Genomic DNA, 21055 nt, shown 5'->3' with positions numbered 1-21055 from the left:
AAACGTGTCATGCACAACATTCAGACCCCTAGCTCTAAGGTCAAGGTCACATTTAGAGATTAAAGGTTAACATTGTCTGTTCCTTTTCCATTTCATAACTCTTCCATCGATGAAGAAATTTTAAAATTACTTGGCATAAACGTTCCCTATATTGAGATGACGTGTCAGACGCAAGACCAAGACCCCTAGCTTCAAGGTCAATATCACACTTAGATGTATGTTTCTTTTCCGGTCAATAAATTTGCCATTCATCAAGGGATGTTAAAAGTACTTGTCACAAATATTCCCTATTATGAATTGATGTGTCATGCTCAAGACCCGGACCCTAGCTCCAATGTCAGGTTACCTTTGGAGAATGTTTTTTATCTGGTCACAAAATGTTTCATACCTAAATTATTCTGGCATATTTTGCGCAGACAACTGTAGCATTCTTGGACACACTTCGGGGGTGTTTGTCACTAATAGTGACAACTCTTGTTTGAGGTTCAATTTTAAATACTTAGTATATTTTGAGAGTTATGTATACATGTATTTTTACCTAAAACATGTCAAGGTCAGTAGTGGCTGTTTGTCAAGTTACCTTAACACTTCAAGTAATTTCTTGAATACCGATGGTTAAATATAAATACTATAGCCTATTTATTAACGGTTAATACGAATGCGATAATGTTACACACTGACTACATGCAGATATAGACTTGTCATAGTCACTACTGCGGGACATATAAAGTGGTAGTATTGGACTGGGAATTCATGGCACGTTTTAATTTGGCACCATTGCACGGCGTTTTGTCAAGCTTACTATTTAGGAACAAATAAAGATCATGTCAGAATCTACCCGCGCCGTACCTTTGGCATGTAAGAGCCAGTGTGACGACAAGTCGTTTGCATGACCCATGTCCCTATCTTAAAATTCAAGTTAAATCTCGGTGTCACAGATAACATAGTGTGTGAGACGACACATGTGCGAGTCCAGGGCAGGTCTAAAATATATATCGTCTGTAACATAAATTTGTTTATGATGAGCAGGGGTAATAGCGGTTGCAATATTCCCAGAATATGCTGATGGGTATATATCCAGCATGGGTTATAGCTCTTGCTATTTCCAAAGAATGTGCTACTGTGATTGTGTTGAATTCGGGTGATGCTAACTATTGTTAGAATATGCTACGCTGAGCAAGCATAATATCGGTTACTTATCACGGGCTTAAGCTGAACTCTACTACTCATGAACATTGAGTGGACTCCATGATCCCAAAGGACCAGAAAATATCACAACACTGAATCTAAATAAAGCCTATCAGTGATTATTTCATTTACATACACAATGTATCTGTTTCTAACAGACTTTGCTATAAATAACAAAATGTCAGGTGTTTTGAAACCAACACAAATTATTTTAAGTCTGATATACGCAGATATTGATAACAGGTAAAGCATAAAACGTAAACGCAGGATGTAAAATGTAGGTGTATCTAGTAATTATGAATAAGTGCCTGAATTTGTTGAATAACGTCAAGCACCAGTATTTTGTCCAATCTCCGTAAAAATATTGATCCATCTTTTCTTTCGCAAGCCATTATCAAAATTAACTGTCTTGAATGGCGCACACTGTTACTCTGGTTGAAAGTAATGGATTCCAATAATTGTAATATGCTAGTTTTGCTATGTCCATTTTAAATCGTTCTTGTCAAGTTTGCAAGGTCTAGTAAATTCTTGTCCTTGCTCTTTTATCCAAATATTTCCCACCCATTTGTCACCGGAAATAACTGGGCACGCTCCGTGTGCAGTCAAATAATTTCTTTCGCCATCTGGATGCAGGTTATACCAAAACACTGCTTTACCCTTCAATGTAAATGTATTTTCATTATGCTAATTTCGTTCTTAAGGCAGAGATTCGTTCCATACTAAAGACATGAACAGCATGTTCTAAAGCTTAGCCTTACATTTTGAGAAAAAAACTCTAACAACGCCAAATCATAGAAAGAAAGGATTGTTTCACATGAAAATTGAACAGCAAATAAAATGTCTATATTACTCTACAAAACAATTGTCAATATACTAATATATACTTTGAATTTTGAAAAAGGACTGCATAAAGGGACCACACTTTCGGACAGTTCAATGCCTTTAAAAACTCATCATTTTCAGATAACTATTACATACCTTCGTTTTGATGCATTTGCAATAATGTCCCTGTGCTAAAATTTCACATAACTAAGTGGAATGTAGTTTTCTGCGATTTTTGTTTCTATTTCTTTACAAAAATCATTTATGTTTAAAGGGGGCAACTTTTTTAGAATAATTCAACTATCTATCGTATGCATTTGTTTTTGTTTTGTTGGGTTGGCCACAGTTATAGGTCATATGGCAGCTTTCCAGCTTTGATGGTGGAGGAAGACCCCAGATGCCCCTCTGTGCATTATTTCATCACAGGCGGGCACCTGGGTAGAACCACCGACCTTCCGTAAGCCAGCTGGATGACTTCCTCACATGAAGAATTTAACGCCCCGACTGAGGCTCGAACTTTGCACTATACTATACATCCAAAAGTATAACTGTTTTACATTTATAGAATATTATCATAATAGCTTTAATACTTGCGCCTACTTGTTCGTGACAAAGACCATTGCGCTTTAGCACTTACATTCAGCATAAGTTATGTAGCTTCTGTGTGTTAAGTCTGATATTAGGCTAGTGCTGTTTTAACAGTTTTTATGTATTAACCGTTGTCCATATATCTAAACCAGTTTTCTTTACTGCAATCTGCTCCAATACTTGTTTGTTCCCCGCAAATATTTGTAGAATATAAATATGCATTATTAGTAGCGTGCATTCTGCATTTAATTGATGCTTTCTCGAATTAAATCAGGTGCAAAGGACAAATTATTTCAGATATAGTATCCTCTGTGAGCATTTCCTAATTGGACAGAACTCGTGTACTCTATATTTTGATATTGTGCTCTGAACTGTACAATATTTCATTGTGTTTCTTCGAAGGACATGATGCATTGTTTAACTAAAATATTTCTATAAAATAAGTATGTGAGAAAATATGTTTCATACCGCCTCTGGTGCAATAGATACATCTAATTTGGAGAACGCAGTTGCTCCGCCTTCTTCAACGTCAGTCAGCTAAAGCAAAAGAAAACTACGTACAGTAAAACTTACGACTGCATGAACTGAAAATTGATTTTTGCGACACAGTTTACTTGTTTATTGATAAAAATCACGATTTTTCACCAGTTGTGAAAAATGGCTGCGAATGTACTTACGTATTTTATATGTACTTGTTTTTCATTTTACGTGGCCAAATATTGTGGAACAGTCAATTAAGTAATTTACAACATATTTTGTATTAACTAGAACTAAATTTATAATAAAACTCGGAGTGATGGGACTTTGCCTTGGGCGCAAATTAATACTACCGATGACTTGTGAATGAACTTTTGAAAACACTTTTTTAAAGTTAAAAATGTGCAATATTTATTAGTAAGGAAGTATCCGTGTTGACGACTATATGAAGGTTGTAGATTGGAACCGTAAATAAGCAGTTCCCTTTTTATTTTCTCCGGACATATAACCTATTTATTGCTTTTCAATACGTTTTACTTATAACAAATGCATTGCTATTGAGTTATATGTATTAAGCAAGCTGTCTGAATGACCCTTACTGAAATAAATATCTAACACAACAATAATTATAAAGAGCATAAAAAGTGAAACTGCACAAACGTATATCATAAAAGTTGCTATTCGATTGTTGATCTTGTGATCCTGAAATGAAAAGAAATAGAAAAGTGACTTTTGGTTCATAAGGCTGAAAAATATGCTGAGAAGATTCACAAATATTTTGACTTCAAGACATTAAAGGACAGCTGACATTTTTATAACAGTTTTGTATGCAGCCTGTCTTATTACTGGAAGACTTTAAATTGGCAATACTATATGTATCTTGTATCATGGTGTCTTACAAAAGCACTTAAACGCTATTTATTTACGTTTCTATAAATGGGTAATTTGTTTTCGAAAGATATTCTTTTCTTCGGTTTTATGTTTCGTTTTGATACTCTGTACTTATCCATTACATAAAGTCACTGAACGTTTCAATCTACACAATCTTGTTAAAGGTATCGACGGCATTTTCCACTAAAGTAATGTATTTTTGATATTTACCTCAAACGTAGAAAATTATTGGAGAAACTTGATACTAAATATAGTAATTTGCGTCCCGTTTTAGAAAAAAGCATACTGTTTTTACTTGTTTCATTCAAAAAGACACGGTGCTTATGCTACACTAATAATACTAATGAAACACTTATTAACATTGCTCTGCTTGATAAATTATGAAACAAAATATTTTTCTTGATGCTTCTCAAATACACAGTTTTTACTCATACACATTTAGAATTTTACTGGCTCAAAATGATTTTATGCAACAGTGTGCTTAATTGAAAGCTTTTATACCCATCTGAACAAACCCCTGAAAACCAAAAAAAGAAAAAAAATAAGAATGAGTAATTTTCTTAATGGAAAAAGGTTCATAATTCTGACTGAGTGCACTTAAATGTAAATATCAAATTCGTGTTTCTCGATCGGGACATTAGGTTTCTTGTTCCGGAAACTATGAAATTAAGAAATATGAAAATATAAAAGTAAAATGAAAAAAGATCTGAACTGTAGAAATTTGGATAAATTATCAAAGTTAAACTTGGCATTTCATTTAATGACACCGTGTATGCTCTTATGCACCTGACAAGTCAAAAATGATTTTGCTTCTCAAACTGAAAAATATTTACAATACCGGTACTTGGTAACAAGTTTCCGGTCATGAGGTATGGAAAATTCCCCAACTGTCTGATGACATATTGAAAACCCGTAGAAAATATTTTATATGACATATTGCAATTCATATATAAACATAAACAAATTATACGTACATTTCGTACATATTCAAAACAAGAGCGCCGCCAAGCGGGTCAATATACGCCCGAAGGGTTGCATCAGAGGATTGGAGCAAAATTTTAAGAACTTGACAGTTGAAGCCCAAATGACAGGAACAATAAAAAGAAGAAATTCAAAAAAAAATTCTAAGTCCACAAAGAATTCTTACCAGGTAAAGTTATGTACAAATACATTATAAACTGGATGTACCATCCATGTTGTACCACAGAAATGTGGTCTCGGTTTTTCCCTAGGGCCAGTAATAAAAAAGTTTCAAAATATGCTATTTATAGTAACAAAAAAGGGAAGTAATTCAAAACTTCGAAGCTGCGTCCAATAAACGCTTGATGCCTCTGGTGGCATCCTTGTCGATAAAAAGCAACCTAAGTCCAAAACAAGGTCAAGTTCAAGGTTAAACAGAGGTCAGGTGATGAGTGAAGATGGGTTACATCTGCATTAGTATCAAGTCATTCTAGTAAGGGGTATTGACGCTAGACGAAACGGTCCCATTTTGTTAACTAAGAGATGGCCCATATAAAGCAACCTAAGTCCAAAATGAGGTCAAGGTCAAGATCAAACTGAGGTCAGGTGATGTTTGAAGATGGTGAATGGTCACAGGTTACATCTGCATTAGTATCAAGTCATTCTAGTAAGGGATATTAATGCTAGACGAAACGGTCCCATTTGGTTAACCTCGTACGGACGGACGGACGGACGAACGAACGAACGGACGGACGGACAGGTCAATCACTATATGCCTCCCGCATCAGTAGATGCCGGAGGCATAAAAATATTGTAAGAGAACAAGGGATCTGCCAAATAAAAACAAGAGCACCGCAATGCAGATTAATATACACAAATCAAAGTCATATATGACATTTGACCCCTACGTTTGACCTTGACCTTGAAGCGAGTCATCCACAACAAGCGCTCTGCACGTCATCTCAGTGTGGTGAACATTTGTGCCAAGTTCAAGAGTTACAGAGCGGACACGAAACACACTCACTTGACCTTTCACCCCTAAATTTGACTGAAATGAGAATTCAAAACATGCGCTTTGCACGTCGTCTCGGTGTGGTGAACATTTGTGTCAAGTTTCTTTGAAATCCTTCAAGGGGTTCAAGAGTTACAGAGCGGACACGAAATTGCTAACGGACGGACGGACGGAGAGACTGACACCGTGACCATAACATAATACGTCCCTTCGAGTGTATAATAAAAAAAACTATAGGTAAAGACGTTGTCTCTTTTTATTATGTAAATTCATAGTCCTCCGTAGGTTTTACCTTCTCATTAGAATCGAGAAAATCTCCATGCATTTCATAGTGTCCTCCAATACCATAGTTAGCTACCTAAACATGAACATAAAAATATTAAATTCAGGTGATCTTACATAAATATATAATGTCAATTTAAAAAAATAAAACGTTATTAATCTTATGACATTCGGTGTAAATTTACATAAATACAAAACCATTATTGTATGATATTTAAAAAATGATAAATACGTCCCCATATCTTATCATTTAACAAAGTATAAGCAGGAGTTCAGAAGCGTAACAATTAAATTGATTTAATTTTCCGCATCAGAACGACTGCTTGTATTTTGTTAAGTGATAAAAACATTGGGATATATTTATTATTTTAATTCTAACCACGGAAGTACTTCGCATTTTATAACACTACATCTAAGCTCGATACGTCATTCGGCGGGTCGTATGATGTTATAATCACGCACACACCAACCCCCACGATTGTAAAACGTTGCATAATGAAATATTCCTATATTCAGTATTTTTATTAATAAAAAAATAGTAACAACTTCAAAAATGTTAGGTCTGATAAAAAAGAACTTTATCTAACGGTCATGAAGTTTATGCAGTTCCTAAAATAGTACAGGTCACTTATGACGATACTAGAATACATAAAAAAATTAAATACACACCAGGACGTTGAATTAATGTTACCTGAAACTGTTCAAAAGATTCGTGTCGTAGCATTGTCAAGGCTCCCACATATTTGTAAAATTTCAGCAAAGGGTTAGTGAATTCTAGAAATAGCCTGGAAAATACCAAATGTGTATAATAACATTTATTGATTGATACGGAGATTTCAGCAGGTACATTCGATAAATGCTTTACTAGAACATGTCAGACATGTCATAGAACTATTCTAAAAGTTGAAAAAAATGAAGAGAATTCAAGGTTGAGTACAGAAGAGAAAGAACGATGGCTTTCCACTTATAAACATTATGTGTGTCTGAAGGTCTATATTTCAGTAGTATTGATGGCAATGTTCACATATAATTTAACCTGGCAATGAGGTGGTTCGGTTGTTTTCAATATCAGTTATATTACTGCTGCCACTTGACCTAAACATATTTCAGAATTATGTATCAGTAATGACTGTTCCTTGCAAGCAACTTACATCATCTCCACATGACACCTAGGTGGAAGACGGAGGACGGCAGTCACAGAGTTATCTCTGAACTAATCATGGAAAACATACACTACACGGTTGCCGTAGAATACTTTTGGCATTAACTTTCTTTCCTCGATAAACAACATTAGCTCCTGCTTAAAATAAATATAAATTGCTCTATGTTTCCAAAAAATTAACATCGGATCTCTCAAACAAATATACCCCTTGCTTGTGCGAAAATGTGCTGTATATTCATTTCCTTTTCCCCCAACCTTTGATCTGTCAATCTGAAAATAAAACGAAATTTAACTGTCAACCATTCTCTTCGTAAGAGGTTCGAAGCGTTTATAAATGTTCTACCAATGAAACACTGTAGACGTTTGGAATGTGAGAGATATTTCCAATACAGAACTGCGAACAGCTTTTTATTACACATCCATTTCAGTTCGAAATGAATTGATCACCTAAACCATTCGCTCAAACAGAATGCTCAATCCAAGGAATTAATAAATCGTAAAAATGAATTATTTACATAAAAGTAGGGCTGCACAAATATTATTAATGAAAGAAAATCAAAATGAAGATCCTTTGGAAGCATAAGCAAAGAAAAATCAGACTCGGTTTGATTGAGTCTGTTCAGGAGAGGTAATGGGTAGTGCAATACCTCCCACGCCCCCTAGACCCGGCTATAGAGGAGCTCTATTATCACACAGATATTGAATGAACTCCATGATCCCAAAGGACCAGAATATATATCAACACTAAGGCCATAATTTGCATAATTAAATCTCGAATATTGATTGCTATTAAGGCAGGTAAACATGTATGCTCTTTTCACAACCTAAAATTATTCCATGACATCATAAAATAGAAATTAATCACGGCTTTAATTATATTGACAATAATCATAAAAATGGTAGACGGTACAACCAACATCCCTTCCTATTTATACAGGACGTGTCAATGCTGCATTAGTTCGAATAGGTGTTCATTTGCACAAATGTAGATATACTGATTGATACGCATTCGACAGAGTTGGTTAAGAGGTCCTTTGAATTTCAATGTTCGAATCCATCTATCGGACATGTGAAACAAATTGAGTTAGTACAAATAATGCACATACATTTCAGGGACTATTTTTAAGGTTTGTAAAGGGAATCTTTTCGTCGCTTACTGGTGTTAAGGATACATTGACCTAATACATTTTTATGCAAACACTATATATCTATACAATCGGACAATGCAGAGACAATATTAAACAACGATGTCAGGGAGAAAGGCTGTTAGATTTATAAATGTTTTGTTTAAACAGATAAACACAATTAATGGCTATGTAGTTAAAGTATTGTTAATACATGAATATCTTTTTGTATCAATGTATTTACAACTTGGCCCAACCTCACTGTACGGTTACTACACCGAAAGCCGTGAGATTGGTTATGTCACAAAAGACAACAAAGGGACATTAAGGTATATTTTGATAATATTTCAAATTTATTTTCATAATCATTAAATTGTCGAACACATTTATCTCCAAAATGACTAAGTGATCTAAGTTGTATTTGGCAGCAATATATCTGAATCAATGTTTTCAAAGTTCGTCTCTAATTTTAATTAGTACGCAACGTGCCCGCTTGCACAGTGGACACTTCAGACTGAACCACCAGGAGGAGAGGAACGATTAAAAATTGAAACTTATGTGCACAATTCCTCATAACTGGGAATTCAGACACGCAATCCTAGCACTTTCCACATTCTGCACTGGTAGCTTAAAAGCACGTTCAACAGATAAGCTGCAAGTGAAAATGTCGTAAGATATAATAATGTCGATTCTGATGAAAGCTAGAGCTAGTTTACCAAATGATAGTTTTTAAGTTTTAATGGTTACTAATCGTTTTTGCAAACAGGCAACTGACAAACTCCAACCTGAGTCAAATATTGTAGATAATTATATAAACATTCGATGAATTTGTTTTAAATCAAATCTTACTAGCTTGCTCATGATCAAATCTAATGACCTGACCAACCTACCATCGGCCTTGAACTCACACTTACATATACCATACACATAAAAAGTAATTTTGACTTATCTATTAGGATTTATAATTGTCTGGTTTGAAAACTATTCCTGGAAATCAAAAAGTGATTTTGACTTACCTATTAGAATTTACAATGATCTAGTTGGAAAACTGTTCCCGGAAATCAATTTTAGCCTTTATTACATATATAAAGATATTATCAAAATGTTGAACATCCTTAACACAGATAATAAGTTCAAGGCTCATAGGTCTCAGATCTGCCTTTTTGCTTGGAGACTTAGTTTTCGTTAAAGCATGTGAATAAAGTTGCTATCCTAACCATAACTTGTACTTTATCAAAACCGTTACCTATTTCTCCATTAGCTATGTCCATACCGTTACACCCTTGATCCATGTAGTTGACTTCAGACCAGACGGATCTTTTACGCAAAGCTACCAGTTTTCTATGGCAGCTGTGACAGGATGGACGTACCGGGGACAATAACTATCAGCACAAATCAACACCCTTTACAATATTTACATAAAATGATTACTTACAATGAATAAATGATAAATGAAAAAAAAATCTGAGCTCAGTATCTCTAGATATAAAGTTCTAACACTGACAGTTCCTTTTTAACGTGACGTGGCACAGTTGTTTCCGTTAATTTCGAACTTTAAGTAGCACAAAAATACAACATATCTTCAAGTAAAGTCCCTTTAAACCGTGAATACGTTGACTCCGTTTTGGCTCCCTACGATGGTAGGTGATTGCATCCCTGACTTCAGAGGATAACAAAAATCATCGTCTTTGCGGTTTACGGCACAACCATGGGGCGAAAATTCTGCGCTGGGAAAATCACATCCAGGCGAGTGAAGACAAGTGAACCTCGGGTATTGTACTTCCGGGTTGTGACATCTCCAGGTAAAAGTCGTCTGCCGGAAGAAGCTAAAATATATAACATATGGTAAGCACCATAGCAAAACAAATAAGTCAGGGCATAAAACTGCTCCTTTGGATACACCATACCTCCGTAGGCTCCCATAATTAATACGTGCTATATATACAAAATATATGTGCTACTAAGTTCATACGCCACGTGATTAAAATACGTCACTTATTACTTCCATTATGTCTAAAATCAATACTTTAAAAGTCTAAAGTTAAAGTATGGAAAAGATATGAAAAGTTTATGATGAAAAATTATAGATATGGAAATGATAAACTGCAGCTATTATTTACAACTACAAATTAACAAAATTCAATGCAAATCAAACGTTATACCATAGTTGGTATCAATATAATATCTAATGCCATACAACAAAACGGACACTGTTTAGATGTGCTATAGACTGGCACACAATAATTTCAAATTACAATAACATATTATATACATGATACTAGACTTGTCACATAGATTTAACATTACAATGCAACGCAGTATCGGCGTTCCATAATTAACAACGAAATGTTTGACATATGTTTTTGACAAAGAGTACTTTACAATTATCATGTTACACAAATTTCAGTACGAATCTTACATCTTATATAAACGAAACAATTTAGACTCCTCTTTCGAAATAATTTACAAAAGTCAGAAAAATTAAATAAATAATCCTGACATACCGAAACTAGCCAAAATCACATGCCGAAAAGTAAATGTTACAGAATTCTGTAGAATGAACAAAAATTTACCAAATAAAAATCGTAATTCCAAAATTATACAAAAATCTAACAAATAAACTTCTTACCTCGATCGATACCAGGAAAAATCAATTTGACACAGATTCGTCTAATGCCGAAATGTGGTGTGCGCTAGGCATATCTAACCCAGTCTATTTTTAAGGTAATGTCCCGCCAAATACTAAATTTCATGGGACTCACGGCTTATGCGTGAACTCCGACTATTTGCTTTTTGCTTTTCCATGGGAATCATGATATAGCCGGGAAATCTGACTACTTTGGCGCGGACTGAAATTGACAATTTAAGGCCCGTTATAGTGGTATTGGGGATAAAAACATGAATTACTGAAGTTTATAAAATATCAACTTTCTTATTACTGAACCGATTTTAATAACATTTACATGGAAATTTAAGTAATATAATACAGAAAAACATTAGAGGTATTTCATGCATAAAATCAGACATTTACCTCAATAACTCAAAAATTTACAAAAAGTTGATGCAATACCTGCATTTACACTACAGATACAATGAGGCCCGTATGTCAGTTTGTGACAGCAGCTTGTTTATGGTCATAATCGACACAATTTCATTACTTAATACAAACTGATTAATTTGGACCTTTACACAATATTCTCCTGATTAAAAAAAACATACTGCTGAAGGTAAATTCAGCTAAACTTATATGATGTGTTTATCTATTCTGTTCGAGAGAGAACATTTTGGACAAATCCAAATACATGTATACGGTTACCGGTGTAATTACCAAATAAGGGCACCTTAAATATCCGTTTTATTTATGGTAATCAAAACTAAATGCGTACGGTTGACCGCAGTGGCATATGGATATAAATTCAATGTGCTATAACAAAAAGACAATATGTATTTCACCACTGTCATATAGTCATTTTGAAAGGTGAATATTTCTCGGTATTTAACGTATTTGATTGCTTTTGTTTTTTATTTTGTTGCTGTTGCTGTTGGTTGTGGTGGTGGTGGTGGTGGTGATTTGTTTTCCTCACAACGGTCACTTGAACAAAATGAACTATTTAAAATATATTTTATAACCCATAGCTCTTGAATTGGATTACACGAGAATCTATGGCCTCACGTTCACCTAACATTTTTCGGTCTTGACTGAATCTTAAATTAAACTTTTGATAGTACTATTTACCAGATCTTCAACTTTAAATCCAGTTGCTACTAATCATCAATACTGAATAGGTACTTGAAGATAGTCATTAAGTTAACTTAAAATTTAGTTACAAATGACAAGTAAAGTTTCAATATCAAACATAGCCGAGACTGAAAATATTTTGTGAACATGGCCAGATAACTAAAAGGCCAAGGACAAGTTACTTTTAACTGGCTTTGCTTTTCCATGTTGACCAAACTGAAGTATAAAAGCTAAATCATTACAAAATTGGGGTACTCGAGTATCAATTTTTCAACAGAAAGAAATATCGGATATAATTGGAATTTTAATGTTCCATTTGTACATATCACTTTGTTCTGACCGTAATCGTTGGATTTAATGAACCTGTCAACAAGGTACAACTAAACGGTTGTATAATTGTCTTCCCTGACAGAAAACACATCAAAAGCATCTCCTACTTTTCAATCATGATTGTTAACTTACCTGCGGTTTTGCTAATTCGATCAATTTTGTGAGAAATTCTAAGTTGAAACAATCATGATAAACGGAGATATAAGGATCTTGTGACAGAACTTCGACTTTAGCTGGTTGGTATCTAAGTAGAGGATGTCCGTTGTCCAGTAACATGCAAACGTGTTCCCTTCGTATATGATTCTTCTGTAAAACATATACTTGTAACGTAAGTTGATACATGTTAGAAAAACAAAGATACTCATTTGGAGACGTTTGAAAACAGGAACTTCCACTTCGTTACAAATAGTCTCTGAAAGTATTTATCAACACATTTACTTACGTTTTCAGTATGTACACTAGTTTGTTATATTTGTGCAGTGTGAAGTGCATTCATTTTTACTATGATATAACTCTACTCACGCCAGTGCTAGCGGGGGCGGGGACGGGGGCGAGTGGGGGAGGTGGGGGAGCATAAGGACCGTTGCACATTTCATTACCTCTCGTTATAAGATTAAATCAAACAGGGTCTGCTATTATATTTCGTTGTTGCTTTCTATGTTTCCAAATGATCTTTTCCAGATTTTGTTATGTACAAATAAGTCACTTGAGTTTCATAAATGACTTGACCAATTTTGGTAGTCTCGAAAGGAAAATACTGATTTTCTACTTTTCGAAATCGGTTATCGGTTTCTGCATGGATGTTAACATTTGGACCACAAGTGAGCACTTGTATAAAAATTGAGGAAATTAGGTAAACTGACCGCAATTACATATTCACTTAATATTTAGCCTGCTGGCGGCAGGTGGTTTTGCCTTTGTGACCAGTGCGAACCAAGATCAGCCTGCACATCCGTTCAGGCTCATCATGATCTGCACTGTTCGCTATTCAATCAGAAAATTTTCAATGAGCACACCTTCGAATAATAAATGGTACTACCCCAATTAAATGATAGACCAATCCATTTTAGAACTTTAGCAGGGTAAAGGTTAATATCTATAAAATCGGCTGAAAATTTCAGGTCGTTTAAGATTAACACAATAAAATGATATGACTTCGTCAGTTTAAGATAAAGTGTTTTAGTTTTGTCATTTTTCACTCCAATTTAATAGATATAATTATATTAACACATGTATGCGCATGTACTTAAAACTATTCCAACTAGATTGAAGGATCTTATTGTTGTTAGACAACCGTTTTATAAATATTCTAATAATCGGTGTGATAGGACGTAGTGTAATTATAATATTTGTAGATTTCTTAAAGTCATGTCTATACCATAAATAACATTTGACTTACGTTTTCGATAGTCATTTGGCATGCCTTATGAAAGCCCTCATGAGGCAGTGGGTATCTGACAACATCCTGCGTATTGTATCCTTGGTAATATTTCATCTTTTGCCTATGATATCTGCTCCGTGGGTCTGCAGTTTAGAAAGGATCATATGACATGAAATGAGCCGTGCCATGAGAAAACCAACATAGTGGGTTTGCGACAAGCATGGATCCAGACCAGCCTGCGAATCCGTGCAGTCTGGTCAGGATCCATGCTGTTCGCTAACAGTTTCTCCAATTCCAATAGGCTTTAAAAGCGAACAGCATGGATCCTGACCAGACTGCGCGGATGCGCAGGCTGGTCTGGATCCATGCCGTTCGCAAACCCACTATGTTGGTTTTCTCATGGCACGGCTCAATTTAATATTTTTTATGACACAAAACTGAATTTGAATATGCATAATAGTAATGTGTTTTCTTGCTTTTTAAAACTTTTATTAACTTTTATTGTTGCACAGCAGGGAAAAACAAGAATGATTAAGAGAGAACAATTTTAACTATTAGCTATAATAACGATAGTTTTCCATTTTGTGTCTGTTATGTTACTAAAAGGCTATAATAACGATAGTTTTCCATTTTGTGTCTGTTATGTTACTAAAAGGCTATAATAACGATAGTTTTTCATTTTGTGTCTGTTATGTTACTAAAAGGCTATAATATCGATAGTTTTCCATTTTGTGTCTGTTATGTTACTAAAAGGCTATAATAACGATAGTTTTCCATTTTGTGTCTGTCATGTTATTACAAGTAATCTTCACGGAATAGTTTATCTTTGGAAATAGCAATCCTTCAACGGATTTCTCCCTGATATAAAAGTGTACTATATGATAGCAAAACCCATGTGTCTTGTGTACGAAATAATCATTTTACTTATTTTAAGCATTTTCAACCTGTGGAATAAACAAGAAGACAGTTTTACTATATTGGCCCATTTAGAATAACTTCCCTGTCAACCAAACACATACAATTTAATTAGATTCGGCGGTTATGCTAATATCATTTTGTTCTGACTGAGTCTATTTAATGTGACCTATTCTTCATTAAAAAGCATGCGCGTGGTTTCGCTGACAGGAAACCTGTCAACCGGTTGAAGCACTGTTACATTTCTAATATACTTACTACGTTCAAGTACGTATTCATAAAGCATGGCAGCTGTCAGTTCATATTTTACCTGCAACAGAAGACAAGCAAATCAATTCCATACCAAGAGGGGAGACAGAACTAGTTAATTGTATCAATATATTATAAAAACTAAACGCCCTCTAGTATACACGAGCTATGTGCAGATTACGTATCTCTTAAAACTTACCCTGCTACATTTCTATAATGAACTTGTCCATTTTCCAATTTGGAGAGTAGCATTAACTGTTAAAAGGGGTGCTTACAAAAAATACTGGTTGAATAGCGAACAGTGCAGATCAGGCTCAGACTGCACGGATGTGCAGGCTGATCATGATCTACACTGGTCGCAAAGGCAGAATTATTCGTGTCCAACATGGTAATTACCATGTTATATTTATATGATATGTTGATATTTAAATATATATATTTTAAAAGCCGTCGTTTATATGACTGAAAAATTGTTGAAAAAGACGTTAAACCCGAACACACACACACACACACACACACACACACACATTATAATTATTATATTATAATAATTTCTTTACTAATTACATTAAAAGCCACAGCTGCCGCTTTGCAGAGAATTTTGGTGTATGTAATCGTATCGTCCCCAGCTTCTATACGTTGCAACGCAACCTCGAGCCATTCTAGCGCCAAGTCTACTAAATCTGAGTGGAAGGCTACAATCATCATGTCCTGACATTCCAGCGCTGTCATTTTACGCCGATGTAGTCCGCGGACATTTCCGTCAGCCAGATCTTGTGTTTCTAAACCATAAACATCCTGTATACGTATTAATCCTTGAATGGCTCCTAGCAAATCGTCTTTATGAAATGCTGTTAGTTTTCTTGCTAATTTGGTTATTTCATCTTGTTCTGTAATAAGAGAAGATAAAGTCAGGATTTGTTCATCTGTTGTTATTATTATAACGGAACATTTAACAGGAAGTAATGTTGTATAATTTGTGAGTCGCAATTAATTTGCATTTCATTCGGAGAGTGTTGTCTGCAAACCTGTTTTTTTTGTGGGAAAAGCAAGACGTAGATACAGGATGAATAAATATTCGGCCCTGACACAACACGTCTTAACGGCACTTGAATTATACATGATTTTACTCCAGTTAATGCATGCCCGGATCTTTAAAAAAATAGCTTTTATGCATGAATGAAAAATGAAAATGACTGATCTATATTTAAATACTGTTACAATACCTTCTTCGTGCGTCTTCAGTTCATTTAAAAGGTTTGTTACACTATCATTGTACACGACGGAATGGTTTTTGATGAATCTGTAAGCGTCCAACGGATGGTGAACATTGAATTCTGGGTCTTTCATATCACCTTCCAGCTGATCAAGTGACTGTACGAATCTGAAAATATGTAGTGAAAGTGAACATTTCAAAAATCAGTCAAAATCGTATATAGTTCATTGCAGCAATGTTCTTGCTTTGATTCATATTTTTTGCACGAGAAATGTAATTTCTAGACATGCCCAAGTACCAGTATTTAATGAGAGAGTAATCGTACATGAATGTAAGTTTTTAACATGTGTACTCATTTTTTTTTTCTTGTATTGGAAAGATATGCAGGAATTCCGTTGTTGCTAAAGTTGCGCAACCGTTTCTCGATAAAAAGTTACTAATCTTTTTATTTTATACAACTATCTACTCTTATTAATACTGCGTTAATAATAAACATTTGTTCTTAAGCATTGGTAAGCTGGAAACTATTGCCTTTAATGAAATACTCAAAACTAGACGTAAACTTACGTCATAAATGACGTCTCGCACATGAAATGATATTAAATGAAGTCACGTTAACTTGCGATGACGTCAATGTTTTTGTTACGACCAAGAAAGAGCGCTACTATATTTCTATCCTTTTAGATAAAGGGCATATTAGAATCGAAATAATGTATAGAAAAATCGTGTTTTACTTAAATTAATACACTCAAAATCGGTTATACGTCGGCGGGCTACGCCCTCGTGATATTATTCCGCGGACATATAACCTCTTTTCGTGTATTAATAACGTTAAAGCACGGGTTTTCTATACATTATTTCTTAAATCATGGCTCTTCTTACTGCATGCAAGTAAAAATGTTGGTCCGTGCGTATGTGAGTGCTTCTATGTATTAATTGATTCAATTACTAGTAATGCCTTTCAGTATTCGCAAAGGTTCTTTTTCATAGAAACATTAAGTAAAAAAAAGACAAATAATCCAGTGATTATTCTCAACAGATTTATTGTGCTATGCACTGGTTCTCAGTGTTATCTATTATTTTGTTCAATTTATTTCTTTAAGGTCCCCTAGTTACTATACGGACAAAAAAGAGGGTGAAAAATAAGTACAAAGAATAAGATTTCATGATAGAGATATTGTTTTCTCATTGCAACATATCATTGGAACAGTTTCTCTCAATTTCTTGCTTTGTTTCCCAAATAAAAAAGTGTAAAAATTAGTATAAATATGGAGATATTTAGGAGTAAATTCATTGTATAGTTATATTGCTTGCGCACTGCACTTGTCATTGCCACATATTATTATCGACTTCCGGTGATTCACAGACAAAGAGAACGGTGATATATATAAAAAGAAACCGTGGAATTTCTACATACAAATCCTCAAAATACACGTGAAAATAAAGGATCAGTTTTGTCTAATTGCAATGCTGTGAATATCCCTAATGAGTGTCACGTGACTGAAACAAATGGAACTCTTAGGTGACTTAGATAGATATAAAGAAAGCAACAGTAAATTAACAGTCATTTCTTTTACTATGTTAGTCTATGACAAAATAGAGTAACCTTCTTCAAAAAAAACGAAGGTGGAGAGAACAGCACACTTTTAAAAAGGTCATGAGTCATCTTCCCCCTGTCAAATTTTATAGTTTTCACGATCAGTCAAAATTATTTTCAATTCCCGATCCTTATACGAATTGTTTAAGTAAGTATCTTGGTAGGATATTGTAATGTGTAAATTCCATTATCAATAGTTGTGCTTGATATTGTTTTGTTGGGCTCATGTAAATGAACATATATATGCGAGTAATAATATTTTCTGTTTAAATTTTAATTTTAATTTTAAATTTTGAAACAAATCAGAATTAAACTGTAATACAAAAGAATTATCACAAAGTAAGTTTGATTTAAACATTATTTTATTCCTTCCTTTTTTATCACGATATATATACAATGTACATAATACAGAATATATACAAAACATTCTAGGAATCCACACTCCCCCCCCCCCCCCCCCCCCCCCCCCCCCCCCACACACACACACACCTTATGCCAAAGTTCATATTATTTACTTGCAAAGAGTAAAATATTTTCTCCACATGGAATCCATTAAGAGCGTATTTCCACTTTGTAAAGTTATTCTCTGTTCTGTAGGTTCTGACCATAGAATTGAATTGTTTTTTTTTTAATTTATCTTGCTGGCGGCAAGTGATTTTTGCCTTTGCGACCATTGGTGCAGTCTGGTCATGGTCTGCACTGTTCGCAATTCAGTCAGTATCTTTTTGGTATGCACCCCTTTTAACAGTTTATGGTACTGTCCAAATTAAAAGATGGACAAGTCCATTGTAAATATTTAGCGGGGTAAGGGTTAAAGTACACACATTCAGTATTACAACAATGATCTTTTTTCTACTTAGTTTGTTTCTTCATTTGAAGCATGATCGCGACTTAAAGAGTAATATAATAATGTTATTTAAACGAAACACTTGAATGTTATTATATACTCCTTCTCAAAAATCCACATTCTAAAGAGTTGATAGGTCGTTTTCATTAATTTATATCTTAATATATATACACAATAAAATATACTTAAAATTTGATAGCTCTGTATCAGTTAGACTGCAATACAGCGTATCTAGAACAATTCACCTTTTCATACTAGCCAGTCTTCGTTCTTGACTGTCTAGTAATTGCCTAAGCAATGACACGGTATTGTCCTGCCGTAGCCTTCCCAACTCGTCCTTTATCTGTGACGTAGAGGAATATATTTCTGCTGCAATAAACTGCCCTAACAAATATATTATCCATGCTAAAACACAACAATTATGCAGGTATTTCATTATATATAAGTATTATAAAATTAAACTTAATTAATGTATAAACTATTTGTAATTTACAGATCTTAGTAAAATATATGCCTCAGGTGCAGGTAGTAAGTTTTCAGCCAACAAATAGACCGCAGTTTCCGCCATTTTTCTCAACCATAACCTGAGGTATATAGCTGTAAAAAATAATTATGCGTTGTTGTTTATTAGTGATGCGTGCAAACTAGCGTGTGTACGTGCGTATGTTCGTGCGTGCGTGCGTGCATGCATCTGCACAGTAACTTCTTAACCTTTAGCATGCTAGATAAATTGTTGTCTGCTGGAAATGTCGTCTGCTAAAATTGTAAAGTTCATTCAATTTGCTCCAAAATTGGAAGAAATATTGTCAGAGTAGCAAACAGCTTGGAACCTGATCAGACGCCGATTTAATCGGCGTCTGATCTGGTTCCAAGCTGTTTGCAAAGGCTGTTAAATTCGCCTGCAGCAGGCTAAGGGTTAAAAATGCGCGTCTTTAGTCATGTTATAGGGAATCGAGATCGATCCCTCTACAGTATCATGTGATAAAACCGAATGATATATATACTATCAAATTAAATAATGCGTCCTTCCCGCACGTCGTTAGATAATATTTGCATACAGTTAGTGAATTTTCTTAGCAAAATGTATTTTTCTTTAACTCTCATATTATTCTTGTTCCGATGTCATGTCTTTCCGTAAGTAAAGACAACATACCTATGTCCGTGCTGCGTTTTCTATTTGAATTGGTGGAGAATAGGCCTAATTACAATCGAACTTCGTTTGTGTAAATGATTTTCTTGCCTTCCACGAAAATGCTCTTTTATAAATTCTAAAGAGTGTGCGAATTTTTGTGACTTAATTTTTAAATTTGGATGAGGTCGTAAGACAAATAAAAACATATTATGGCGAATATCGATTTCATTGAACGTTTGAAATTTTATTATAGGGTCTAAATTGTTATGAAAGTTGACAAATTGTGAAAATGCACTTTTGAACAATAAAATAAATTGGTAAATTATCAAAAATGTTTTTAGAAAGGCGATGTATTTACGGTTCTTCCCTTATTTGCAACTTAGCAAGAATGAGTTTAAAACTTTTAATAATCGCTGGAAAGAGTTGTCTCAAGTTTTAGCATGCTTAAAATATACTGTAAATGCTTCTAGTACCATGCTCCTGTTCATCTTTAGAACGAAAAGTACGGAACGGAACTTGTAGAAGATGCGATATAATTATATTTATATCTATTTTCAATTTTCAAATAATCGATGACATTTTTGTCTATTAATGGTGCTAAAACAGCTCATGTTAAACAAACAGGTATTCGTACATTTGCTTTCCTTTTTTTTTTTTTTTTTCTTTTTTGATATTACTTTTACAAAACTTGATTGATTTCGAAGATAATTTTCTCGCAACTACATAATCAAATCAATGTACTAGTATAAAATTCTAAATTCAGTGTGAAAAAGGTAAGTTTTATTTACCGTCGATTGGTGAAACAATTAATATAAGCTCTGTAGAGCTTTTCTGCGACCCTATATTAAGAGCAGTTAAAACCAATAATACCTTACCCCCAGCAATTTGCTGGTACCCATTTACAGCTGGGTCGACTGAGGCAATCGTGATAAAGTGCCTTGCCCAAGGACACACCGCAATGGGAGTAGCCAGGATTCGAACAAGGGGCCTTCACCTCCGTAGGAAAGCGTCTTAGCCCTCTCGACCAATGCGTCCAGCTTTTCTGTTTTGAATAGATTAAAATGTTTCTGAAATTTTACCGTATTTATTACACTTTTGGAGCCGTAGTTTGAAAATACAAAAAAAAAGAAATAAAAAAAAAAA

General features: G+C 34.4%; 1 protein-coding gene across 3 annotated transcripts; it reads right to left on the bottom strand.

Moving 5' to 3' along the window:
- Positions 1-1287: 1287 nt before the first annotated feature.
- Positions 1288-20957, bottom strand: LOC123526930 (prolyl 4-hydroxylase subunit alpha-1-like). Of its 3 annotated transcripts, none has more exons than XM_053523807.1 (13): positions 20788-20957; positions 19026-19123; positions 16347-16504; positions 15688-16010; positions 15130-15181; positions 13975-14099; positions 12708-12881; positions 7588-7652; positions 6912-7005; positions 6231-6296; positions 3736-3777; positions 3067-3135; positions 1288-1845 (listed from the first exon to the last, which is right to left on the bottom strand). In XM_053523807.1, the coding sequence occupies exons 1-13, from the start codon at positions 20809-20811 to the stop codon at positions 1666-1668; spliced, it is 1470 nt and encodes a 489-aa protein (XP_053379782.1). In that variant the 5' UTR covers positions 20812-20957; the 3' UTR covers positions 1288-1665. The 3 variants fall into 3 exon arrangements, with proteins under 3 accessions (XP_053379782.1, XP_053379783.1, XP_053379781.1); XM_053523808.1 differs by having other exon boundaries at positions 20783-20928; XM_053523806.1 differs by lacking the exon at positions 20788-20957 and having other exon boundaries at positions 19026-20372.
- Between the last annotated feature and the right edge of the window lie 98 nt (positions 20958-21055).

This window comes from Mercenaria mercenaria, chromosome 14, assembly GCF_021730395.1.
Source record: "Mercenaria mercenaria strain notata chromosome 14, MADL_Memer_1, whole genome shotgun sequence".
Classification (NCBI taxonomy): domain Eukaryota; kingdom Metazoa; phylum Mollusca; class Bivalvia; order Venerida; family Veneridae; genus Mercenaria; species Mercenaria mercenaria.
This window is presented reverse-complemented; position numbering and strand designations above follow the sequence as displayed.

Excerpts from the sequence above, each read along its gene's own strand:
- LOC123526930 (XM_053523806.1), bottom strand. The coding sequence starts at position 19,216 with ATGAAATACCTGCATAATTGTTGTGTTTTAGCATGGATAATATATTTG. Across the intron at positions 7,653-12,707 it reads TCGAATTAGCAAAACCGCAG|ATTGACAGATCAAAGGTTGG; the intron begins GTAAGTTAACAA and ends TTTTATTTTCAG. Across the intron at positions 1,846-3,066 it reads TATCTATTGCACCAGAGGCG|GGTAAAGCAGTGTTTTGGTA; the intron begins GTATGAAACATA and ends TTTACATTGAAG.